The sequence below is a fragment of the Delphinus delphis genome, chromosome 7 (genome assembly GCF_949987515.2).
Source record: "Delphinus delphis chromosome 7, mDelDel1.2, whole genome shotgun sequence".
Taxonomy (NCBI): Eukaryota; Metazoa; Chordata; class Mammalia; order Artiodactyla; family Delphinidae; genus Delphinus; species Delphinus delphis.
The window spans coordinates 47,814,841-47,842,256 of record NC_082689.1 but is presented as its reverse complement, the minus strand read 5'-3'; the positions used below and the strand labels follow the sequence as shown (position 1 = coordinate 47,842,256).

Genomic DNA, 27,416 nt, shown 5'->3' with positions numbered 1-27,416 from the left:
GTATTCATGAGTTTTAAAATTTCAAGTATATTGGATTTGTTTTTCTTTTTGTTATTGATTTCTAATTGCTTTGTAGACTGAGAACATGACATTTATGTTACCAGCCTTTTGAAGTATCTGAAGAATTGCTTTATTGGCTTAGTGTACATGATTAAGTTGTTTAATGTCCTGTTTGAAAACAATGAATATTGTCAACTTTGAAGTACAATATTCTAAATATTTCCGTTCAACTGAGATGTTTAGTTGTATAGTTCAAGTAGTCTATAGTCTTACTTTTTAAATTCTTCAAAAAATTATTGGGAATGATAGGATAGTTTAACTCCTCTGTGTAGTTGTATCCATTTTTGCTTTTTTATTTCTTTTTTTTTTTTTTTTTGCGGTACGTGGGCCTCTCACTGCTGTGGCCCCTCCCGCTGCAGAGCACAGGCCCCAGATGCACAGGCTCAGCAGCCACAGCCCACGGGACCAGCCGCTCTGCAGCACGTGGGATCCCCCCAGACTGGGGCACGAACCCGCGTCCCCTGCATCAGCAGGCAGACTCCCAACCACTGTGCCACCAGGGAAGCCCTGCTTTTTTATTTCTTGATCAAGGTTATTAGTCATACCTAGGGTTATCTTGGTAACTTATTACCAAGTTAATAACTTAATCTTATTATTATGTAGTGACCTTTATCCTGAGCCATGCTTTCTGTCTTAAATTCAATTTGCCTGATGTTACTATAGTTGTATCAGCTTTCAATCTTAGAGTCTTTAAGAGCTACAATGTTTAATTGTAGCTCTTACAAATACTTGACTTTGGATTTTGCTTTATTTTATTCAGTATTAGAAGTACTGATTTTTAACTGAGTTTAAACCATTTACATTTATGTTAATTACAGATCTTTGGAAGATTTTTACTGCCTTATTTTTGCTTTCAGTTTGTTCTCCTTTTAAATATATATATATATATATATATATATATATATATATATACACACCTATATTTAATTTTTCCTTTCTTCTTCTCTTTTAGAATATTAAGTGTATTTTTTAATTCAGCTTTCCTTCTGCTGTTTTGGACATTTTTTACTATGTGTATATTTCTTTTGACAATTACCCTTAAATTTTAACATGTATACTTAAAGTAAAAGTCAAAGTTAGAATAATTTACTTCTACTCACTATCTCGTATCATATTTAATAATTTATCTGGTAAAAAATTCAAAATTAAATTACTTTTCTATGTTATATAAATTATGTTTCTATTTTTCTATTAAATTACTATTCTATTTTTCAAGTTTTATTTATATTTTCTCACATGTTAACCATTTTATTGTTGTTCATCATTCCTTTTTGCATTTCATACTTTATAGAATCACCTTCATTTTTCCTAAAATACATCCATTCTTTAGAAATGTCACTAATGAATGTATTTTGGGAGTAAAGTCTCAGATTCTGTTTAATAAAACTGTATTTTATCCATGTTATGGGATATAATTATGGCTGGATATACCAGTTCTCAGGGACAGTTCTTTTTTTCTTAGCACTTTAAAAATATTGTTTTACTTAAATGATCTACTTTCTGTTCTACTTAATTCCTATGTAAGTGGTCCTTCCTCCCACATCCCCCTCCCTACCTTCTCACCCCTGCCACACACACACCAAAGGCTGCTTTTAAGATCTTTCATCTGCTTTACTTTAGTATCACTATGATGAGCAGTTCTGGCCAAGTCTCAGCTGTTTTTCTCTCCTATGTTGCTTCTCCTCATTTTCTTTATTCTTTTCTTCTGAAACTCCAGTTATATACGTGTGTGTGTGTGTGTGTGTGTGTGTGTGTCTACTTCTATATCGTCTAAAAACCACATTTTCCATTTCTCTCTATTGTATTCTGGTTAATTTCTTTGAGGTTGTCTTCCATTTCACCAATTCTCTCTTCAGTTGTATCTATTTTACTATTATATAAATTTAATGCACTTTTAAATTTGTTTGATTAAACATATATATATAATATATATTATAAAATGTCTCATTATTATTCAGATTTGATTGGACTTTTTTGATAGGTTCCATTCCTGTGATTTCCAATTACTACTTTATTTATTTAAACATATAAAATACACATATTTTATATTCTATATTTGATAATTCCAATATCTGAAATATTTGTGGTCTAATTTTAATGCTTTTTTTTTTCCTGATAACTGGCATGTTGGTTTGTTTCTTCATATTTGTGTATGTGTGAGTGGCAGGGATGTGTTGTTATATGTTAGCTTGTTTTTGACAGAAATGCATCATTTTTGACAGAATTCCATACTTTGATAGGATGTATTACTATGTAGAAACTCAAACTGAACACATTAAATATGTACAGTTTTGCAAATATCAATTATACTTCAATAAAGCTGTTAAGTTTTCTTCATATGCTACTGCTAGGCATCTGGGAGAGCGATAAAAACAGGTTCATTTTAAATTTCTCATTTGGAGTTTTATGGACCATACAGTGAATTTGAACCTCAAAGTCACGTAAGAGATAATATATGGTTATGAATTCTTCAGAGATATTTTTCTTTTCTGCTGTTCTTCCTCTATCCACAGCTGATGCCAAGGCATAATTTGTTTGTGCTGCTACCTCTGTGGCATGATTTTTTTAAGACAGCTCTTTCACCAAGGGTGTAGTTTTGTGGGATAAAGTATATTTTCACAAGCTCTAAGATTTTATTTCCCATCTGGTTTGAGCCTGATATATGGTTTTAGGTCCCCTGGTTATCCATTAAGTTTGCAGTTATGGCCAGTGGGTACAGGGCAGGCATCAGCTTCATCATTTGCTTACAATTCCATATGTGTGTTCCCCCCAATTTTTTACTCTCAAAGATTTCTCTTACCTCCTTGAAAGCTTAGCTGATTTTAAGAGGATGGTTTTAATATTTTATATAGAATTCTAGGAAAATATTTTTAGAATATTTACTCCAGAATATTAATGAAACCACAGAAGAGTTTGTTTTTTATTTTGCTTTTAAAATTATATTATCTTCACACTTAATTTCTCAGGTCTATGAATTCTTAATTTCAGGTACTGCTTCTCCAAATCTGAACACACACAAAAAAACATATCTACACAAAGTCAAAAAGGTTCATAAGGATTTAAGTAAGACTTTTTTACGCATCACTGGTACCTATTGGTTACTCATTTATTGAGAGAAACGAGTTACCACTTAAACTTGACTGAACAGGCTCTAATTACTAACACTACTTTCTTTAACCAGGACATTCTTTTTGTCTACAATTTTTATTCATTTGTGTATTTGCATAATTAACAAACACCAAATCCAGTGTGAAGGTGTTGTGCATAAAAGCTTTCTATGTCATCTGTATCCAGAATCTTTACTAAAATCCAGTAATGAAATCTAGCTAGATTACATACAAAGCGAGTGAGATGATGTTTGAGTGGGAAGAGATTAATGGCCAACAAATCAATGAATAAATGTTGAGGAAACATATTAATTACGTAGTATTCTCCAAAAATAAATGCTGGAGATATAGTGAGAAATTTACATCATAATCAGGGAGACAGAAGAGTAAACCTTTAATTACAGTATAGCATAATGAGTTTTATAATAGAAATGGGTAGAATGCCTTAGGACCACTAGAGAAGAAGATTTACTTAGTTTCAAGGAAGGCTTTCTAGAAGAGTTAACACAAGCTGACTGAGACCTAAAAGATAAGTTAAAAGAGGGCATGGGGGCTTCCCTGGTGGTGCAGTGGTTGAGAGTCCGCCTGCCGATGCAGGGGACACGGGTTTGTGCCCCGGTCCAGGAAGATCCCACATGCCGCAGAGCGGCTAGGCCCGTGAGCCGTGGCTGCTGAGCCTGCGCGTCCGGAGCCTGTGCTCCGCAACCGGAGAGGCCACAACAGTGAGAGGCCCACATACCGCCAAAAAAAGAAAAAGAGAGGGCATAGGGTGCTCCAGACAGAGGAAATGACAAAAACAAGGGCCCAGAGGCATGGAAAAGATGATACATTTAGAAAATAAGTTATTTTGCACCTCTGATCCATAGAATACACATGGAAGACTAGCCAGAGAAGACACTAGAGAGGTAGATAAGAACATCAGATTGTATGGTGTATTTTATGCTTTGCAAAGAAATTTAGACTTCATTGTCGAGAGTCTCTGGAGGCTTTTAAACAAGACTGTGACAACAGAGAATAAAGAACTATTAGAGGATATTATCATTTTACAAGTTGTTGGGGAAGGATGCAAACTAATTATTTTCTTTTTCTGGTAAATAGGACCTCGGGCTCCTGCCACAGTCCAGGGTACTTTCTCTTCTTCTGTTTTCTCAAATACGTAAGTATCTAAGAAAATTAATGTATAATGATAAATTAATATTCTAATAAGTACGTGGGTCATATTAAAAAGCAAATAATTACGTGGAATCCTCCATTCTTGTACTTCTACTTAGATTTAGTGAAACGTTTGTCTTTTGCAAATTCTCCTCACTAAGCTTAAATTGTAAAGTAGACAAAGTTAATGTTCTTCCTTTTCCTTATTTCCTTACCCCACTGTGGTTCTACACTTGCCCTATTTTCAGAGTCTTCATGCCACTTTCAAGTATATCCAACCATGTCTTCTCCTCTTCAGGTAGCTTTCCAGGATCTGGACTTGTCTCTTTGCCTTTCTCCCCTTTGAAACATTTACCATTCCTTAAACCTTTTGAGATTACTGGTTTCCTAAGGACAGGTTAGTTAAGATTAGTTTTACTTTTAAAATTTTTAATTAGTCATTCCTAACCTAAAGTGTATTTGCCATATAATCCAAAATAATAATCTCTAATGATGGAACTTGCAAGTCTCTGGAGAAGAAATTTGGGGAGCCTGAGGGATTTTTATTCCTCAAACTGGTGGCAGCCTATTTCTGTTGGTGTCTATATATGGCTTTCTCAACTTTAGAGACTATCATTTTAGACCCAACACTGTTGCCTTTTTTAAAAAAATCAATAACTCAACTGAGGTCCAGGAAAGACTTTACAAACCCCAAATTTCTATGAAAATGGTTGGATAGAGTTAAGTGGTATATGATGGTAAATGATGTTGACATATTCAGACCAAGCTTTCTTGGAGGAAGGATCTTGACTTTAGGACTGATGAACATCAGTTTAACTGACTTACTGAGAGTTCATAGGATACACAGCACTATAATAGATGCAGAAAGAAGGAAACTGGACTAGTCCGGTTTAAAGAAATAGAACAAGGTGGAAGAATGGTGATCGTTTGTACAAAATGGCCATTTTTATTTTAGTTATTTAATAAATGTTTATTAAATATAAATACCTGCCTCTATATAGAAGTGGTTAGAGGACGATCATAATAAAGTCTTGAGTGCTGCCTCTTTATTCTCCACCCAACATTATAGAAGTACAGAGTCATTTGGATCTTTCATAGCAAATACTTTGGATACTTTTTCATTAAAAATCTTAGCTCGGTAAGATGAGTAACTCTGTATTACCTGGAGATTCTTCACCACGCCCTCCCAAATTGACAGGGAAAAATACTTTTAGTTGCAGCCAGCCAGCCCAACATCCTGTCAGAATACAAACAAAACACAGCTAACAATACTTTCTGGTCTGACTCTGCCCATCATACACATTCACATTCTTCTCATTCTGATTTAATTCCAGATTTTGTAAGACTTTACTGTGGAATCATTGCATGTATTTTATCATCCACCCTATCTCTCCCTCCCTTTCGTCTATTGATTAGTTCTATTTTTTCTAATGTTAATACAAAAGACAGAAACATTTGTAAAATAGACATGGAAATTCAAGACCAAGAGAATGAAGACAAAGCAAGTATGATAGCAGTGGGTATAAACAGTTTCAACAATTATGCATTACACTTAGATAATGAATATATTTATATTATTGGGATGGAAGATGTAGGAAGTAACAGAGTGATGAAGACAGTAAGTCTGCCTGCTACTTGCATACTGTGGTCAGAAATTTATAGTTTACTTATTGGGCAATACTCTGATGTGTTGGAAGGGGAATGATATGGTCAAATTAGCATACATGATGGATAACTCCAACAGAAATATATAAGAAAAATTGATGGCAAGAAACTAGGAACCAGTTGTAGAAGTCCATTAGTGGCCTGCACAAAGGCTTCATTTTGTGTTAGAGTGAGTAGGCCCAAATCCAAACGATTTTAAATGGGAATTTATTTATGTTCAAAGCATAATGCTAGATATTGGGCATATACCACAAGGAAGAAACCTATGCCACTGTGATTGTGAGCTGTTCTTTTTCAAAGATACCCTGTTGGTGAGAAAGAGAATGGAAATAGGACAAGTTAAAACACCACAAAGCTCACTGTTCTTACCTAGATGATCTATTTTTCTTGAGTAAACACTCTCTGGAATGCTGAAAGCCTTTGGTTAATTTTCAGAGTTCTGAAAACTGAAAAAAATTGACTATGAAAACCATTTACTATAAAATAATGAAAAAATTTGTTAGTTTACCTATTGCTTTTAAGAAGGAGTAAATTTTCAGAGCTCTTTACTCTGCCATTTTCACTGATGTCAACCTTTATCTGGTTATCACAGTTGTTTTTTAGTGGTCTTCTTTGAAGTTTTCTCAGTTATTTGATTATTTTTATTCTTAGTTCTTTTCTCTTTGTTTGGATATTTCTGCATGCCTTTGAGGAAGAAAGTCTGTTGGAGTCAGGTACAGGTATCAGTTAATACAGTGGACTCCTTGAGTTCCATTTGGTGCCTACAATATAATGTGAAGAGAATGGAAAAATGAATCTGGGAGAGTTAGGTTGCAGAATATCAAAAAGAAAAAAAAAAAAAACCTGTGCTTAGGTTGACCTAAGAAAACAGATCCTGACAAAATAAAGGAGGCCAAAAGATAAAAACATGTCACTGACATTACCTTTCAGGCTCCAGGTTCCATATTGCAAAAAGTACTAGTCTGAGTATGGACTGTTGCTACAAAGCCCATGTCTGAGCTGAAACCAGGGAGTTTTCATTTTCTGCCAAGATATAGGATATAATTCTCTGTCTTGCTGTTTCTCGTAACTGAATTTTAGACTTTAGGAAATTTTTAATTTTATTTATTTTATTTATTAAAATTTTTTTTATATTGGAGTATAGTGGATTTACAGTGTTAGTTTCAGGTATACAGCAAAGTGATTCAGTTACACATATACATATATCTATTCTTTTTCAGATTTTTTTCCCATATAGGTTATTATAGAATATTGAGTTGAGTTCCCTGTCCTGTACAGTAGGTCCTGTTAAGTATCTATTTTATATATAGTAGTGTGTATATGTTAATCCCAAACTCTGAATTTATCCCTCCCACCCCATTTCCCCTTTGGTAACCAGAAGTTTGTTTTCAAAGTCTGTGAGTCTGTTTCTGTTCTGTAAATAAGTTCATTTCTATCATTTTTTAGACTCCACATATAAGTGATATCATATGACATTTGTCTGACTTACTTCACTTGGTATGATAATCTCTAGGTTGATCCATGTTGTGGCATCATTTCATTCTTTTTTGTGGCCGAGTAATATCCCATTGTATATATGTACCACATCTTCTTTATCCATTCCTCTGTCAATGGACATTTAGGTTGCTTCTATGTCTTGGATACTGTAAATAGTGCTTCAATGAACATTGGGGTGCATGTATCTTTTTGAAGTATGGTTTTCTCTGGATACATGTCCAGGAGTGGGATTGCTAGATCATATGGTAGTTGTATTCTTAGTTTTTTAAGGAACCTCCATTGTTCTCCATAGTGGTTATACCAGTTTATATTCCCACCAACAGTGTAGGAGGGTTCCCTTTTTTCCACACCCTCTCCAGCATTTATTGTTTGTAGACATTTTTCTTTGGCTGCGCTGCATAGCTTGTGGGATTCTAGTTCCCCAAACAGGGATCAAACCCAGGTGCCCTGCAGTGGAACCGCAAATTCCTAACCACTAGAAAGCCAGGGAATTCCCTGTTTGTAGACTTTTTGATGATGGCCATTCTGACCAGTATAGGTGATACTGGATTGTAGTTTTGATTTGCATTTCTCTAATAATTAGCAAAAATGTTGAACATCTTTTCATGTGCCTCTTGGCCATCTGTATGTCTTCTTTGGAGAAATGTCTGTTTAGATCTTCTGCCCATTTTTTCATCGGGTTATTTGTTTTTTTAATATTGACCTGCATGAGCTGTTTATATATTTTGGAGATTAATCCTTTGTCCGTTGATTCATTTGCAAATAATTTCTCCCATTCTGAGGGCTGTCTTTTCGTGTTGTTTATAGTTTCCTTTGCTTTGCAAAAGCTTTTAAGATGCATTAGGTCCCATTTGTTTATTTTTGTTTTTATTTCCATTACTCTAGGAGGTGAGTCAAAAAAGATCTTGCTGTGATTTATCAAAGAGTATTCTTTCTATGTTTTACTCTAAGAGTTTTATAATGTTCCATCTTACATTTAGGTCTTTAATCCATTTTGAGTTTATTTTTGTGAATGTTGTTAGGGAGTTTTCTAATTTTATTGTTTTACATGTAGCTGTCCAGTTTTACCAGCACCACTTATTGAAGAGACTTTCTTTTCCATGTATATCCTTGCCTCCTTTGTCATAGATTAGGTGACCATAGATACATGGGTTTATCTGTGGGCTTTCTATCCTGTTCCATTGATCTATATTTCTGTTTTTGTGCCAGTACCATTCTGTCTTGATTACTGTAGCTTTGTAGTATTGTCTGAAGTCAGGAAGTCTGATTCCTTCAGCTCCATTTTTTTCCCTCAAGACCGCTTTGGCTATTCGGTGTCTTTTATGTCTCCACACAAATTTTAAGGTTTTTTGTTCTAGTTCTGTAAAAAATGCCATTGGTACTTTGACAGGGATTGCATTGAATCTGTAGATTGCTTTTTGTAGTATAGTCATTTTCACAATATTCTTCTAATCCAAGAACATGGTATATCTCTCACCATCTGTGTCATCTTTGATTTCTTTCCTCAGTGTCTTATAGTTTTCTGAGTACAGGTCTTTTACCTCCTTAGGTAGGTTTATTCCTAGGTATTTTATTATTTTTGTTGCAGTGGTGAATGGGATTGCTTCCTTAATTTATTTTTCTGATCTTTTGTTGTTAGTGTATAGGAATGCAAGAGATTTCTGTGCATTAATTTTGTATCCTGAAACTTTACCAAATTCATTGATTAGCTCTAGTAGTTTTCTGGTGGCATCTTTAGGATTATCTATGTATAGTATCATGTCATCTGCAAAGAGTGACAGTTTTACTACTTCTTTTCCAATTTGTATTCCTTTTATTTCTTTTTCTTCTCTGATTGCCATGGCTAGGACTTCCAAAACTATGTTGAATAATAGTGGCGAGAGTGGACATCCTTGTCTTGTTCCTGACCTTAGGGGGAATGCTGTCAGCTTTTCACCATTGAGAATGATGTTTGCTGTGGGTTTGTCATATATGGCCTTTATTATGTTCAGGTAGGTTCCCTCTATGCCCACTATATGGAGAGTTTTTATCATAAATGGGTGTAGAGTTTTTCAGAAGCTTTTTCTGCATCTATTGAGATGATCATATGGTTTTTATTCTTCAATTTTTAATATGGCGTATTACATTGTTTTGCATGTATTGAAGAATCCTTGCATCCCTGGGATAAATCCAACTTGATCATGGTGTCTGATCCTTTTAATGTGTTGTTGGATTCTGTTTGCTAGTATTTTGTTGAATATTTTTGCATCTATATTCATCAGTGATATTGGTCTGTAATTTTCTTTTTTTGTGATATCTTTGTCTGCTTTTCATATCAGGGTGATGGTGGCCTTGTAGAATGAGTTTGGGAATTTTCTTTCCTCTGCAGTTTTCTGGAAGAGTTTGAGAAGGATTTGTTTTAGCTCTTCTCTAAATGTTTTATAGAATTGGCCTGTGAAGCCATCTGGTCCTGGGCTTTTGTTTGTTGGAAGATTTTTAATCACAGTTTCAATTTCATGACTTGTGATTGGTCTGTTCATATTTTCTATTTCTTCCTGGTTCAGTCTTGGAAGGTTATACCTTTCTAAGAGTTTGTCCATTTCTTCCAGGTTGTCCATTTTATTGGCATAGAGTTGCTTGTAGTAGTCTCTTATGATGCTTTCTATTTCTGCAATATCTGTTGTAACTTGTCCTTTTTCATTTCTAATTTTATTGATTTGAGTTCTCTCCCTCTTTTACTTGATGTGTTTGGCTAAAGGTTCATCAATTTTGTTTATCTTCTCAAAGGACCAACTTTTAGTTTTATTCATCTTGCTACTGTTTTCTTTTTCTCTATTTCATTTATTTCTGTTCTGATCTTTATGAATTCTTTCCTTCTATGACTTTGGGTTTTCTTCGTTCTTTTTTCTCTACTTTCAATAGGTGTAAGGTTAGATTGTTTATTTGAGACTTTTGTTTCTTGAGATAGGATTGTATTGCTATAAACTTCCTTCTCAGAACTGCTTTTGCTGCATTCCATAGGTTTTGGATCATCATGTTTTCATTGTTATTTTCTCTAGGTATTTTTTGATTTCTTCAGTGATCTCTTGGTTATTTAGTAATGTATTGTTTATCCTCCATGTGTTTGTGTTTTTTACATTTTTTTCCCTGTAAAAGATTTCTAATCTCATAGTGTTGTGGTTGGAAAAGGTGCTTGATATGGTTTCAATTTTCTTAAATTTACCGAGGCTTGATTTGTGACCCAAAATGTGATCTATCCTGGAGAATGTTCCGTGTGCACTTGAGCAGAAAGTGTTATCTGCTGGTTTTGGATGGAATGTCCTATAAATATCAATTCAATCTATCTGGTCTAGTGTGTCATTTAAAGCTTGTGTATCCTTATTAATTCTCTGGATGATCTGTCCATTGGTGTAAGTGAGGTGTCAAAGTCCCTCACTATTATTGTGTTACTGTCGATTTCCTCTTTTATAGCTGTTAGCATTTGCTTTATGTATTGAGGTGATCCTATGTTGGGTGCATATATATTTATAATTGTTATATTTTCTTGGATTGATCCCTTAATCATTATGTAGTGTCCTTCCTTGTATCTTGTAACATTCTTTATTTTAAAGTCTATTTTACCTGCTTTCTTTTGATTTACATTTGCATGGAATATCTTTTTCCATCCCCTTATTTTCAGTTTGTATGTGTCCCTAGGTCTGAAGTGGGTCTCTTGTAAACAGCACATATATGGGTCTTGTTTTTGTATCCATTCAGTGAGCCTGTGTCTTTTGTTTGGAGCATTTAATCCATTCACTTTTAAGGTAATTATTGATATGTATGTTCCTATTACCATTTTCTTAATTGTTTTGGGTTTGTTTTTTTAGGTCCTTTCCTTCTCTTATGTTTCCCACTTAGAGAAGTAACTTTAGCATTTGTTGTAGAGCTGGTTTGGTGCTGCTGAATTTTCTTAGCTTTTGCTTGTCTGTAAAGCTTTTGATTTCTCTTTCGAATCTGAATGAGATCCTTGCCGGGTAGAGTAATCTTGATTTAGGTTCTTCCCTTTCATCACTTTAAATACTTTAAATATATCATGCCATGCCCTTCTGGCTTGTAGAGTTTCTGCTGAGAAATCAGCTGTTAACCTTATGGGAGTTCCCTTTTATTTTATTTGTCATTTTTCCTTTGTTGCTTTTAATAGTTTTTGTCTTTAATTTTTGTCAGTTTGATCAATATGTTTCTTGATGTGTTTCTCCTTGGGTTTATCCTGCCTGATACTCTCTGCACTTCCTGGACTTGGGTGGCTATTTTCTTTCCGATGTTAGGGAAATTTTCAACTTTAATCTCTTCAAATGTCTTCTCTGGTCCTTTCTCTCTCTCTTCTCCTTCTGGGACCCCTATAATGTGCATTTAATGTTGTCCCAGAGGTCTCTTAGGCTATCTTCATTTCTTTTCATTCTTTTTCCTTTATTCTGTTCTGTGGCAGTGAATTACACCATTCTGTCTTCCAGGTAACTTATCCGTTCTTCTGCCTCAGTTATTCTGCTATTCATTCCTTCTAGTGTATTTTTCAATTATTGTATTGTTCATCTCTGTTTGTTCTTTAATTCTTCTAGGTGTTTGTTCTTTCATTCTTCTAGGTCTTCATTAAACATTTCTTGCATCTTCTGGATCTTTGCCTCCATTCTTTTTCTGAGGTCCTGGATCATCTTCACTATTGTTATTCTGAATTCTTTTTCTGAAAGGTTGCCTATCTCCACTTCATTTAGTTGTTTTTCTGGGGTTTTATCTTTTTTCTTCATCTAGTACATAGTCCTCTGCCTTTTCATTTTGTCTGTCTTTCTGTGAATGTGGTTTTTGTTTCACAGGCTGCAGGATTGTAGTTCTTCTTGCTTCTGCTGTCTGCCCTCTAGTGGATAAGAGGCTTGTGCAAGCTTCCTGACGGGAGGGACTGGTGGTGGGTAGAGCTGGGTGTTGCTCTGTTGGGAAGAGCTCAGTAGAACTTTAATCGGCTTGTCTGCTGATGGGTGGGGCTGGCTTCCCTCCCTGTTGGTTGTTTGGCCTAAGGTGACCCAGCTCTGGAGTCTACCTGGCTCTTTGGTGGGGCACATGGTGGACTCTGGGAGGGCTCACACTAAGGAGTACTTCCCAGAGCTTCTGCTGCCAGAGTCCTTGTCCCTGTGGTGAGCCACAGCCACTCCCGCCCCCACCTGTACAGGAGACCCTCCAACACTAGCAGGTTGGTCTGGTTCAGTCTCCTATGGGGTCACTGCTCCTTTACCTGGGTCCTGATATACACACTACTTTGTGTATGCCCTCCAAGAGTGGAGTCTCTGTTTTCCCAAATCCTGTCGAAGTCCTGCAATCAAATCCCACTAGCCTTCAAAGTCTGATTCTCTGGGAATTCCTCCTCCTGTTGCCAGACCCCCAGGTTGGGAAGCCTGCTATGGGGCTCAGAACCTTCACTCCAGTTGGTGGACTTCTGTGGTTTAAGTGTTCTCCAGTTTGTGAGTCACCCACCCAGCAGCTATGGGATTTGATTTTATTGTGATTGTGCAACTCCTACCATCTCATTGCAGCTTCTCCTTTGTTTTTCGATGTGGGGTATCTTTTTTGGTGAGTTCTAGTGTCTTCTTATTGATGATTGTTCAGCAGTTAGTTGTGATTCCGGTGCTCTCACAAGAGGGAGTTGAGAGCACATCCTTCCACTCCGCCATCTTGAAACAATCTCCAATATCTGTCTCTAGGTATTTTTTGATTTCCTCTTTGATTTCTTCACTGATCCCTTGGTCCTTTAGTAATATATTTTTTAGCCTCTACTTGCTTGTGGTTTTTATAATTTTTTTTCTTGTAGTCAGTTTCTAATCTCATAGAGTTATAGTTGGAAAAGATGCTTGATATGGTTTCAATTTTCTTAAATTTAGCAAGGCTCACTTTGTGGCCCCACATATTGCCTATCCTGCAGAATGTTCCATATGCACTTAAGAAGAATGTGTATTCTCCTGCTTTTGGATGGAATGTCCTATAAATATCAATTAAGTCTGTCTGGTTTAATGTGTCATTTAAAGCCTGTGTTTCCTTATTGATTTTCTCTCTGGATGAACTGTCCATTGATGAAAGTGGAGTGTGAAAGTCCCCCACTGTTATTGTGTTACTTATGATTTCTGTTTTCTGAAGTTGGCTATTGCTTTAATTCTGATTTTAAACATCTGAATACTGCCCAGCTAAGAAATTCTACTTCTAAGAATTTATTATAAAAAAATGAGAGATGTGCAGAAATGCATATATAAAGGTGTTCATCGAAACATTTGTGTTAATAAAGATTAGGCAAAAGCATAAATGCCCAATAATAAAGAATTGGTTAAATACTTTGATATAGTCATTTTATGGAAAGTGCTTTGGTTATTAAATATGGCTGTATTTTTATCTCTCTATATACCTGTATTTTCTCATTTTTATCTACCACAAATATTTTGTAGTTATATAACTTAATTGAAAAGTTTTAAAATCTGCCCAGCTCAATGCTTTGTCCAAAATTATGTTCCTTACTTGTTTTTATTATGCTTTTTTTCCAATTTGACTTTATAACTGAATAGCCAAAGTTCAGTATATGTAGACTCTAAGTTTTAATTTTTCAACTTTAGCCTTTACATCTTCTGGTTTTACGTAGTTTAGCTTAACTTCAACACCTGACACTGAGCTGCTATAGAACAGCACACAAGCCAATGGAAAGCTGTCATTTTCATTTTGAACACTGTCTGTCTCCTGCAAGCTCATATCTGAGGCCTGTACATTCTAATTAAGTATCAAGAAGGACAAGCACAACCATAAACTCAAATAACTAGGAAATATTTGAAGATGTAATCAGTTGAAACATTCCTTTTTTCATCTAGACCTGACTGCATCCTAACTCAGAGTAGGAATTTTGGCATGATTTTGCCAGGGTTGCAGCCTGTTGGCCTAAAAGCCAGAATGAATAGTATCTTTAGTATTTATAGGTCAAAAATTGTCTCTTTGAAAGGAAGACAAAGAGGTGCCTGATTACATCATAGCTATGTGTGCCTGTGTATGCACCTGTGTGCCCACAAGTGTGTGTGCATGTGTGTCTGAGAGAGGAGGGATGGGGGAGGGGACTGAATGGAGGAGAGGGAGAGGAGAGAGTGAGAAAGTGAGTGGGATTGTGTAAAGGGTTTCTGTTATCTTTCGCACTCGGTTAATTTGCCCTTTTAAAGTTCTTATAGACTCCAATCGTTCTTCCTAGTAGATGTTCTACTTTTAATTAATTGATTAGTTGTTCAATGTCTGACTCTCTTTCTAGCAGGTAAGAGACATGAGGGCAGGAACCATGTCTCCACCCACTCCCCTCTCTCTTTCCCTAGTTCCTACCATGGTGCTTTTTGCATATGTAGTGAGGATTTAATAAATATTAGTTGAATAAATGCATGTATGGGTCTTAAAAAAACCATATATAAATATATATATATATATATATATATTTTTTTTTTTTTTTTACCTTGTCTAACAGCTTCTGTGGCTGGTGTAGCTCCCCCACCCCCAACTGCTCCTTAAAGCCATCTTTATAGCAGGAGAGGACCATTTCCTCAAACTGAAGGAGGTGCTTGTTGGCTACTTCTGCAGCGGGAGGGTTGGCCCACCCTCCATCCGATGTGAGCTTCAAAGGTGGGACCTTCAGCCCTGTTTTACGGCAGTTAGGATCGGTGTTTGCACCTCCCTTCCTAGCTGCCCCTATGCTCTAGATAGTTCTGTGACAAAAACCAAGCATGCGTTTCACAGTCTGCAGTAACACAGGGCTGTAGCCTTTTTAGGATGTCTCATTTGGATGCCAGTGTGACTGTGGGAACTCCAGCTCTCTCATAGACAAAGTACACATCCATCTTTAATTTGTGCTACATGCTAGGCTTTGCCTCATGAAAGCTTGGCGAAGGCAGGCATTTTTGTCTGTGTTGTTCACTGCTCTGTCTTCATCTTTAAGGACAGGGCTTGAATGCCCACTCTGGGCACTCAGTAACTGTTTGTGGAATGAGCGAATGAATGATGAAATATCCTTATAGCTGGTGAATGTCATCTTGTGTTTGATGTGGCATTTTGGCTATAGTTCACTCAGTTAAGAACTTGAAATGTGTACTATTTATGAAGAGGGCAATCTTTTTCTCACCCCCCTATCCCCATTACATTTCTGATACTCTGCTGCATGATCCTTCTAAACTGGATGCCATTTCTCCCATTTTCCTTTACAGAACAGACCAAACCATTAATGTTGGCAATCATGTGCTATTGAGTATGTTGTTACCAAATTTCCAAATCTTTTTCTGATCAACCCACAGAATTTACAAATATAACAAATTCACTTTTTTTATTGGTAAAATGCTATACTTTCAAATCAATGTTTTCTGTAAGAATACTGATTTTTGCTGTGTGATTCAGAAATCAGAGGACAAATGGTGATAATATATGCTAAAATTAAAATTAGTCCACCTCCTTTTATATACAAGAACCTTGTCACTTCCCAGTTTGCTTTGTCTCTCAGGAAGCTCAGAGCTAAGAGTTATGCCCACCTATTCTTACCCTCAATTTTCTGACACAGGGATTTCATCTCTATTTCTGTTCATTACTTTATTCTTTTAAACATAAAAAAATATATATGATATCATGCTTTGTCAAAAGTAACCTCAAATTCTTTTTGGTATTTGAAAAATTATAGTTAATGAGAAGAAAAATATTTAACTATTCACAGGTGCTTTTCAAAGCCTGCCTTCCTTGATGCCATCAATGCCTGCCTCTCACTCACTAGATATCAATACTTTTCATGAGCTGGATTTCTCTGTCATCACTGGCACTGGGAAATAAGCATGTTATGCTGGAACATTAGTGTGCAGCAGAAAGAGCCCTTGGTTTAGAGTCAGAACTGGGTTCTTGTTACAACTCCACGTACTACTGGAGTGATCTTGGACAAGTCACTTAACCTCAGTTTCTCTTCTAAACATTGAGTATAAAGTCACATGTTATACCAGCTACCTTGGGTTCTCATGATGTAAATGAGATAAGATGTGCCCATGTGTTTTGTAAATATTACAGTTGCCTACACATCTGTGTCCCCACAAGTCTGTACACTCCTTAAGATCAGGGACTACATCTTGTTCATATTTGTGTCCCTGGGGCTTGGCTTGTTGAACTGAAGACACAGAGGGCACTGAATGTGGGTGACACTAATTTACTCATTGTTTTCTTTCAGAAAAGTTCCACTGGAGTCTGTTCATTAATAAGCCTTCATTGGTCAGCAGATCTTAATTGAGTACCTTCTACATGCTTTCTACTACCCCTAAGTTATTTATTTATTTAATCTTTTTTTTAATTGGAGTATAATTGCTTGACAGTGTGCTAGTTCCTGCTGTACAATGAAGTGAATCAGCTGTATGTATACATATATCCACTCCCTCGTGGACCTCCCTCCCACCCACCACCCCTCCCACCTATCTAGGTCATCACAGAGCATTGAGCTGAGCTCCCTGTGCTCTACAGCAGGTTCCCACTAGCTATCTATTTTACACATGGTAGTATATTTATGTCAATCCTAATCTCCCAATTCATCCCATCCTCCCCTTCCCGCCATGTCCACACCTGCTTTCTCTATGTCTTCATCTCTGTCCCTGCGCTGCAAATAGGTTTCATCTGTACCATTTTTCTCAATTCCACATAATGCATTAATATGCAATATTTGTTCTTCTCTTTCTGACTTCACTCTGTATGACACATTCTAGGTTCATCCAAATTTCTACAAATGACCCAATTTTGTTCCTTTCTATTGTTGAGTAATATACCATTGTATATATGTACTACATTTTCTTTATCCATTCATCTATCAATAGACATTTAGGTTGTTTCCATGTCCTGGCTATTGTAAATCATGCTGCTATGAACATTGGGGTACATGTCTCATTTTGAATTATGGTTTTCTCAGGGTTTATGCCCAGTAGTGGGATTGCTGGGTCATATGGTAGTTCTATTTGTAGTTTTTTAAGGAACCTCCATACTGTTCTCCATAGTGGCTGTATCAGTTTACATTCCCACCAACAGTGCAAGAGGGTACCCTTTTCTTCACACCCTCTCCAGCATTTGTTGTAGATTTTTTGATGATGTCCATTCTGGCTGGTGTGAGGTAATACCTCATTATAGTTTTGATTTGCATTTCTCTAATAATTGTGTTGTTGAGCAGCTTTCCATGTGCCTCCAGGCCATCTGTATGTCTTCTTTGGAGAAATGTCTATTTAGATCTTCTGCCCATTTTTGGATTTGGTTGTTTGGTTTTTTTTTGATATTGAGCTGCTTGAGCTGTTTGTATATTTTGGAGATTAATCCTTTGTTAGTTGTTTCATTTGTAAATATTTGCTCAGAATATTTCCCATTCTGAGGGTTGTCTTTTCATCCTGTTTATGGTTTCCTTTGCTGTGAAAAAGCTTTTAGGTTTAATTGGTCCCATTTGTTTATTTTTGTTTTTATTTCCATTACTCTAGGAAGTGGGTCAAAAAAGATCTTGCTGTGACTTATGTCAGTGTTTTTCCTATGTTTTCATCTAAGAGTTTTATAGTGTCCGGCCTTACATTTAGTTCTTTAATCCATTTTCAGTTTATTTTTGTGTATGGTGTTAGGTAGAGTTTGAATTTGATTCTTTTACATGTAGCTGTCCAGTTTTCCCAGCATCACTTATGGAAGATACTGTCTGTCTTCCATTGTATGTTCCTGCCTCCTTTGTCATAGATTAGGTGACCACAGGTGCATGGGTTTATCTCTGGGCTGTCTATCCTGTTCCATTGATCTATATTTCTATTATTGTGCCTGTACCATACTGTTTTGATTACTGTACTTTGTAGTATAGTCTGAAATCAGGCATCCTGATTCCTCCAGCTCTGCATTTCCTTCTCAAGATTGCTTTGCCTATTACGGGTCTTTTGTGTTTCCATACAAATTGTAAAAGTTTTTGTTCTAGTTCTGTGAAAGATGCCACGGGCAATTTGATAGGTCTTGCACTGACTCTGTAGATTGCCCTGGGTATGATAGTCATTTCCACAATATTGATTCTTCCAATCCAGGAACATGGTATATCTCTCCATCTGTTTGTGTCGTCTTTGATTCCTTTCATCAGTGTTTTATAGTTTTCTGAGTACAGGTTTTTTGCCTCCTTACTTAGGTTTATTTCCTTAGCTTCTCTTTCTTATCTTTCATTGTTAGTGTATAGGAGGTACAAGAGATTTCTGTGCATTAATTTTGTATCATGCAACTTTACCAAATTCATTGATTAGCTCTAGTAGTAGCATCTTTTCTGGTAGCATCTTTAGGATTCTCTATATATAATATGTCACCTATAAAGAGTGACACTTTTACATTGTCTTTTCCAATTTGAATTCCTATTATTTTTCTTCTCTGAGTGCCACAGGTAGGACTTCCAAAACTATGTTGAATAATAGTGGCGAGAGTGGACATCCTTGTCTTGTTCCTGATCTTAGATGAAATGCCTTCAGTTTTTCACCATTGGGAATGATGTTTTCTGTGGCTTTGTCATATATAACCTTTATTATTTTGAGGTAGTTTCCCTCTATGCCCACTTTATGGAGAGTTTTTATCATAAATGGGTGTTGAATTTTGTCAAAACCTTTTTCTGCATCTATTGAGATGATCATATGGTTTTTATTCTTCAATTTGTTAAAATGGTGTATCACATTGATTGTTTTGCGTATTTTGAAGAATCCTTGCATCCCTGGGATAAATCCAACTTGATCATGGTGTAGGATCCTTTTAATGTGCTGTTGGATTCTGTTTGCTAGTACTCTGTTGAGGATTTTTTCATTCTATGTTCATCAGTAATATTGGTCTGTAATTTTCTTTGTGATATTTTTGTCGGGTTTTGGGTGACAGTGGCCTCATAGAATGAGTTTGGGAGTGTTCCTCCCTCTGCAATTTTTTGGAAGAGTTTGAGAAGAATTGGTGTTAGCTCTACTCTAAATGTTTGATAGAATTGGCCTGTGAAGCCATCTGGTCCTGGATTTTGTTTGTTGGAAGATTTTAAATCACAGTTTCAATTTCGTTAATTGTGATTGGTCTGTTTATATTTTCTAATTCTTCCTGGTTCAGTCTTGGAAAGTTGTACCTTTCCAAGAATTTGTCCATTTCTTGCAGGTTGTCCATTTTATTGGCATATAGTTGCCTGTAGCAGTCTCTTATGATCCTTTGTATTTCTGCAGTGGAAGTTGTAATTTCTTCTTTTTCATTCCTAATTTTATTGAGTCCTCCCTTTTTTTCTTGATGAGTCTGGCTATAGGTTTATCAATTTTATCTTCTCAAAGAACCAACTTCTAGTTTTGATCTTTGCTATTGTTATCTTAATTTCTATTTCATTTATTTCTGCTCTGATTTTTATGATCTCTTTCCTTTTACTGACTTTCAGTTGTCTTTGTTCTTCATTCTCTAGTTGCTTTAGGTGTAAGGTTAGATTGCTTATTTGAGATTGTTCTTGTTTCTCAAGGTGAGATTGAATTGCTGTCAACTTCCTTCTTAGAACTGCTTTTGCTGCATCCCATAGGCTTTGGGTTGTTGTGTTTTCATTGTCATTTGTTTCTATGTATTTTTTCTTTCCTCTTTGATTTCTTCAGTGATCTCTTGGTTGTTTAGTAGTGTACTATTTAGCCTCCATGTGTTTGTATTTTTTACAGTTTTTTTCCTTTAATTGATTTCTAATCTCATAGTATTGTGTTCAGAAAAGACACTTGATACAATTTCAATTTTCTTCAATTTTCCGAAGCTTCATTTGTGACCCAAGATGTGATCTGTCCTGGAGAATGTTCCATGTGCACTTGAGAAGAAAGTGTATTCTGTCCCTTTTGTGTGGAATGTCCTATAAATAGCAAGTCTATCTGGTCTGTTGTGTCATTTAAAGCTTGTGTTTCCTTATTTTCTGTCTGGCTGATCTGCCCATTGGTTTCAGTGGGAAACCAAAGTCCCCCACTATTATTGTGTTGCTGTCAATTTCCCCTATTACAGCTCTTAGCATTTGCCTTGTGTATTGAGGTGCTCCTATGTTGGGTGCGTAAATATTTGATTGTTACATCTTCTTCTTGGATTGAACCACTTGATCATTATGTAGTGTCCTTCCTTATCTCTTGTAACAGTCTTTAAAGTCTATTTTTTCTGATATGAGTATTGCTCCTCCAGCTTTCTTTGATTTCCAGTTGCATGGAATGGCTTTTTCCATCCCCTCACTTTCAGTCTGTATGTGTCCCTAGGTCTGAAGTGGGTCTCTTGTAGACAGCATAGATATGGGTCTTGTTTTTTTATCATTTCAGCCAGGCTGTGTCTTTTGGTTGGAGCATTTAATCCATTTACATTCAAGGTAATTATCAATACATATGTTCCTATTACCATTTTCTTAATTGTTTTGGGTTTGTTTTTGTAGGTCTTTTCCTTATCTTGTGTTTCCTGTCAAGAGAATTTGCTTTAGCATTTGTTGTAAAGCTAGTTTGGTGGTGCTGAGTTTTCTTGTCTTTTGCTTGTCTGTAAAGTTTTTGATTTCTCTGTTGAATCTGAATGAGGTCCTTGTTGAGTAGAGTAATCTTGGTTGTAGGTTTTTCCCTTTCATCACTTTAAGTATTTCCTGCCGCTCCCTTCTGGCTGGCAGAGTTTCTGCTGAAAAATCAGCTGATAACTTTATGGGGATTCCCTTGTATGTTATTTGTTGCTTTTCCCTTGCTGCTTTTAATGTTTTTTCTTTGAATTTAATTTTTGTTAGTTTGATTAATATGTGTCTTGGTGTGTATCTCCTTGTATTTATTCTGTATGGGACTCTCTGTGCTTCCTGGACTTGGGTGCCTATTTCCCATGTTAGGGAAGTTTTTGACTATAATCTCTTCAAATATTTTCTCAGACCCTTTCTTTTTCTCTTCTTCTTCTGGAACCCCTATAATTCAAATGTTGGTGCATTTAATGTTGTCCTAGAGGTTTCTGAGACTGTCCTCATTTCTTCTCATTCTTTTTTCTTTATTCTGCTCCTCAGCAGTGATTTCCACCATTCTATTTTCTAGCTAACTTATTTGTTCTTCTGTTACTGATTCCTTCTAGTGTATTTTTTACTTCAGTTATTATGTTGTTCATCATTGTTTGTTTTTTCTTTAGTTCTTCTACATCCTTGTTAAACATTTTTTGTATTTTCTCGATCCGTACCTCCATTCTATTTCTGAGATTTTGGATCATCTTTACTGTCATTACTCTGAAATATTTTTCAGGTAGCTTGCCTATTTCCTCTTCATTTATTTGGTCTTGTAGTTTTTTACCTTGCTCCTTCATCAGTAACATATTTTTTTGTCATCTCATTTTTTTTGATGGGTGGGGTTATGTTCTTCTCTTACTGGTTGTTTGGCCTGAGGCATCCAGCACTGGAGTTTGCAGGCAGTTGGGTAGAGCTGGGTCTTGGTGCCAAGATGAGGACCTCCCAGAGATCTCACAGCAATTAATATTCCTTGGGGTCTGAGGTTCTCTGTTAGTCCAGTGGTTTGGACTCAGTGCTCCCACCACAGGAGCTAAGGTCTGACCCCTGGCCTGGGAAACCAAGATCCTGCAAGCTGCGTGGCACAGCCAAAAAAAAAAAAAAAATTGGCAACAAACAAAAAGGAGAACAACAACAAAGAATAAAAAATAAAATTAGAATAAAAAATACATTAGAAAAAATAAAAATATAAATGAAACAACAACAAGGCAAAACCAAACCACAACAGCAACCAAAAATAAAAAAGGGCCAGAAAAGACCTCGATGGGGGGTTGGGGATTAGGTGAGGGGAACAGGGCATAGGCTCAGGACTGGCATGCCGGAAAAGGCCTTGGGGGATTGAGGGACAGGGCCTAGGCTCAGCACAGCCAGGGGGTGAAGGTTTAGGCTTGGGACCCCAGGGTCCGGAGCCAATGGGGAAAATGCTGGCCGTGTTCCCTTCTGATCCCCCAAAAGTCTCTCCCCATCCCTGCTGATCCCCTCTCCATGTGTGGGCCCCTCTGAGCGTGGGAACTGCCCCCATACCCCAGCCTCTCAGGGGCACGTGTCCTGTCTTGCCTCTACTTGCTATTTTCTTAATTTTGAGGGGTTTGTTTATGTAGGGTTTTTTTCTTCTCTTCCTCTTCTCTTGTGATTTGATGACTATCTTTAGTGTTGGATTCCTTTTTCTTTTTTGTGTATGTATCTATTGTAGATACAGTTACCATGAGGTTTTGATAAAGAAGTCTATATATATGCAAGGTTGTTTTAAGTTGCTGGTCTCAATTTCAAATGCATTTCCAATATATCATGCATTTATACTCTCCTCTTCTCACGATTGATGGTTTTGATATCATATTTGTGTGTAGATGATTTCCTACCTTTATTGTTATGTTTGCCTTTACTGGTGAGCTTTTCCATTCATACTTTTCTTGTTTTTAGCTGTGGCCTTTTCTTTTCCTCCTAGAGAAGCTCCTTCAGCATTTGGCATAAAGCTGGTTTGGTGGTGCTGAATTCTTTTAACTTTTGCTTGTCTGTAAAGCTTTTGATTTCTCTGTCAAATCTGAATGAAAGCCTTGCTGGTTTGAGTATTCTTGGTTGTACATTTTTCCCTTTCTTCACTTTACATATATCATACCACTCCCTTCTGGCCTGAATGTCTATGTTTGTAGTCTCCATTCCGCATGCTGCAGGATTGTAGTTCTTGCTTCTGGTGTCTGCCCCCTGGTGGGTTAGGTCGGTTCAGGGGCTCATGCAGGCTTCTTGGCAGGAGGGACTGGTACCTGCCCACTTTGGGTGGAACTGGGTCATGTCCCTCTGGTGGACAGGCCTGTGTCAAGGGGCTCAGGAGGACTTTAGCCAGCCTGTCTGTTGATGGGTGGGGCTGTGTTCCCATCCTGTTGGTTTTCTGGCCTGAGGCATCCCAGCACTTGAACCTGCAGGCTAATGGATGGGGCCAGGTCTCAGTGCCAAAACGGTGACCTTTGGGAGAGCTCATGCTGAGGAATTTTCCCAGGGGCCTCTGCCACCAGTGTTCTTGCCCCCCAGTGGGCCACGGCTGACCCCCAGTAGACACTCCAAGACCCACAGATAGGTCTGGCCCAGGTTCCTACAGAGTCACTGCTTTGCCCTGGGTCCCTGTGCACATGAAACCTTGTGTGCACCCTCCAAGACTGGAGTCTCTGTTTCCCCCAGTCCAATGGAGCTCCTGCACTCAAGACCTGCTAGCCTTCAAACCAAATGCTCTGGGGGCTCCTCCTCTTGGTGCCAAACCCCCAGGCTGGGGAACCTGATGTGTGACTCAGAACTCTCAGTCCTGTGGGAGAACCTCTGTGATATAATTAAGTTTCCAGTTTGTGGGTTGCCAACCTGATGGGTATAGGATTTGATTATATTATGAAAGCACCCCTTCTACCATCTTTTTGTGGCTTCTTCTTTGTCTTTGGATGTAGAATATCTTTTTTGATAGGTTCCAGTCTTTTCTGTCGATGGTTCTTCAGCCATTAGTTGTGTTTTTGGTGTTTTCATGAGAGAAGGTGAGCTCAAATCCTTCTACTCGGCCATCTTGCCACCCTTCTGAGGGAACCCATTTAACTGTATACATGTTCTTCTGAGATCTTGGGAGAACACAGTTGATGAGTAAGCTATCACTGATTTCAGTCCAAGTTTGTTTCCTCTGCGTGTGGTCTTCTTCACAGGTCAGTGATGCTCACTGCTATTGGAGCAGGATCCCAGCTCTCATCACTGCACAACACAAACTCAGTGTCTAATTTTATAATGTAAAGTACAGGCCTAGAAAAAGTAAAAAAGGTATATCAATTATCTCTTAAGAAAGCAGGAAGAAGGTAAGCAAAGGACCTATGTTGAAATTTTTGAAAATAAATATCTGAAATATACAAAAATAAATCAGAACTAAAGTCTTAGATCTTGTTTCATTAACTGTATGTTATTCTATATTTTTCATTGAGTTCTTTAATTTTTACAATTCAGAAAACTATGTTGTTTATTTCATTAGTATCATGATAAAAAATCTAATTAGAACACATGATAGAATATTGTCATACATAGAAAAGGGCTGCATCTAAATTAGTATTTAATATGGCTAGAAATTTATGATTTTAACCCGTAGTTATTAAATAGTCACCACTTAATTCCTTACTACTGTTTGATGAGAGTGTGGGTAGGACTATGGGATTTGAAAGGGTAAGTAAGAATTATCCGGAAGCTCTTGTCAGATTGTCTTGCTACCTCATGTGTCTTTTAGCAAACAGAAAGGACTAGCTCACTGTCTCCCTCCAAGTCTGTGGCCTTCCCCAGAGAACCTCAAAGCAGGAATGGTTAACATGGGTCAGAATTGGAATTTTCAAATAGACATATTTTTTATGCAGCAGCCACAATTCTACTCCTCTGAGTAATAAATCATGTGGGCCAAAATCAAAGAAGGAAGAGAAATAGGTGGTGGGGGTGGACAATAAAAAAGTTTATTCTTTTGAATTTCTTTTAAAAATCTCTTAAAGAGAAAAAACTGATTCACTGATTAGAAGTTTTGGAAAAAGCTACATAAATTCGTGACCCTAAATAATAACTAAATCATCAACCTTTCTTGACTTTACAGACAACAGAATCTCCTACAAAACTGTTTGCAAGAAAAAGTATGTATCATAAAACTCATTGATAAAGCAGCATATTAACGATACTCTTGTATGTGTCATAATAGGAAAAAAACTCTATGAATCAAACAATGAGTAATCATTTATTGATATTAGTGTCCCTCTTTGCCCTTTTTTTCTTCTTTAATAAGTTTACTTTAAGTTAATTCTTAGATTTCACAGTAGTCTAAAGTTCTCATCAAAATATAATTTTGCCTCTTCAGGAAGATGTCTCATGGGGATGAGCAAGAAGTCAGGGAAGGGTCATTAAGGGACCTAGCCATCAAATAATCATAAACCCAGTCTGTCATGGGAAGCCATTAACAAAATCACTTCACAGACTTGGCTGATAAGTTGAGATGCCTGGGTTTGTCTCTAGCCAGTTTGGTGGGAAGCACCCAGTCACATAGAAAGGACCTGGTCACCTATGAGCTGAGACTTGGATAAGAGGGTATTTTTATAAGGCCTAATTCTGGATCCAGTCAGACCAGTTAGGAAAGAGAGAGGTTTGAAAACAACATATATTCTGACATACTTTTTCACATGGACTCAATTCATAGAACATGTAGCAAAATGAAAACTTTGATTCAGGAGAATGTTTCTCAGTTTAATATAATGGAAAGCAACTGCAAACTAGGTTCTATTTATCGTATTTTACTACATAGAAAATTTTAGGAATATCTTTCATATATCAAGGTTGGAAACTTTTTCTCATACCTAGCCTAAGAGTAATAATGTAGGGCTACTGTTTATTATCTCTGGTACTAAGAAAAATAATATATGTTGAATGTCTTAGTTTATATGTCATAGTAGATTAGAACAGTTGCTTTGTTCTTAAAATATTAGATTTTGGATGTGATTATATAAGTATTATATGACATATATGCTATCGCCCAAAATATGTTTTTCAGACCACTAGCCATTGTCTGTATAATAAATGCAAAAATGTATTAGGAGATTCAGGGATTAGAGCAGAATAAAATAGCTTTCCTTGGGGAGCCCGTAAACAGTCTTTAATGTGTCAGGAGAGAGTATGCTACATAGGTGTTAACTTATTTTTCAATGTTGGTCTGAAATGGGAATAATTCTAACTAACTTAAGGCAATATTTTGGGTGTGAACAGCTCCATTACAGGAATCCTATTCTTTATCCTCCTGCCTACAAGCCAGCCTTCCAGGCTTTGCTGCCAATTACTTGTACTTATTGCTTTTTGTTTTAAGAGTAATAACAATTTAAAACATACTATTAGTTTATTATAGGCAAGAGGATGTTTTGTGAGTCCAAAATATATTTTCAGGGGCTTCCCTGGTGGCCCAGTGGTTGAGAATCTGCCTGCCAATGCAGGGGACGCAGGTTTGAGCCCTGGCCAGGGAAGAGCCCCCATGCCATGGAGCAACTAAACTACTAAGCCTGCGCTCTAGAGCCTGTGAGCCACAACTACTGAGCCCACACGCCACAACTACTGAAGCCCATGCACCTAGAGCCCATGCTCTGCAACAAGAGAAGCCACTGCAATGAGAAGCCTGTGTACCCCAACGAAGAGTAGCCCCCGCTTGCTGCAGCTAGAGAAAGCCCGCACACAGCAATGAAGACCCAATGCAGCCAAAAATAAATGAATAAAAAAAATATTTTTTTCAGTACATAATTTGAGGTATATAGAAACAGATAGATTTTGTTTCTACTGTTGGTCCAGTTTAAATGTAGGACAGCACCACTGACCACTAAGGAAACTGTCATTCAAATCTGGTCCCTGAGTTGTTATTTCCAGCTCAAAATGAGGGATTCTCCAACACCTATTCTTGCTCAGCCCTCCTGACTGACTCTTTGAGACTCAGTTCTAGATTGCCCTTGTTTTCAATCTAAATTCATTTGTTCCCTCAGTGCATCACCTTTTCTCAGCCTTCTTAACAGTTTCCACTGATAACTTTTTTGTTGGATACAAAGCCACTCAATTTCTGTAAAGCATGAACTTTTTTGTTGCCTATCAAATGATTCTTAGCAATTAGCTGTAGTCATTTCCATATATACACATCACAGGCTCACCCCTGCAGCAGGGAAGGGGAGGAGAGATGGCTTCTTGTCCATCCTTACATCTTAGCTAGACAGATGCCTCTGAAGGCACCCAAATGTTTTGACTGCATCTGTTTGAGAAATGCTTTGTTAGAAATAATCTGGTTCATTTCAAAGTAATTTTGCTGGGTTGTAGACACCATATTTCTTCTTGCCGAAATACTTGCCAGTAATGTGCCTGGATAGCTAGTTAGTGATCTTTTTTTTTTTTTTTACCAGAAATTCATT

General features: G+C 37.0%; 1 protein-coding gene across 1 annotated transcript in view; it reads left to right on the top strand.

Annotated features, from left to right (window-relative positions):
* Positions 1–27,416, top strand: part of FSIP2 (fibrous sheath interacting protein 2) — a 126,219-nt gene that overhangs the window by 58,090 nt on the left and 40,713 nt on the right. The window contains exons 12-13 of the mRNA XM_060016467.1: positions 4,266–4,323; positions 25,085–25,121. Coding sequence (XP_059872450.1) covers positions 4,266–4,323; positions 25,085–25,121 — 95 coding nt within the window. The remainder of the gene's footprint in view (positions 1–4,265; positions 4,324–25,084; positions 25,122–27,416) is intronic.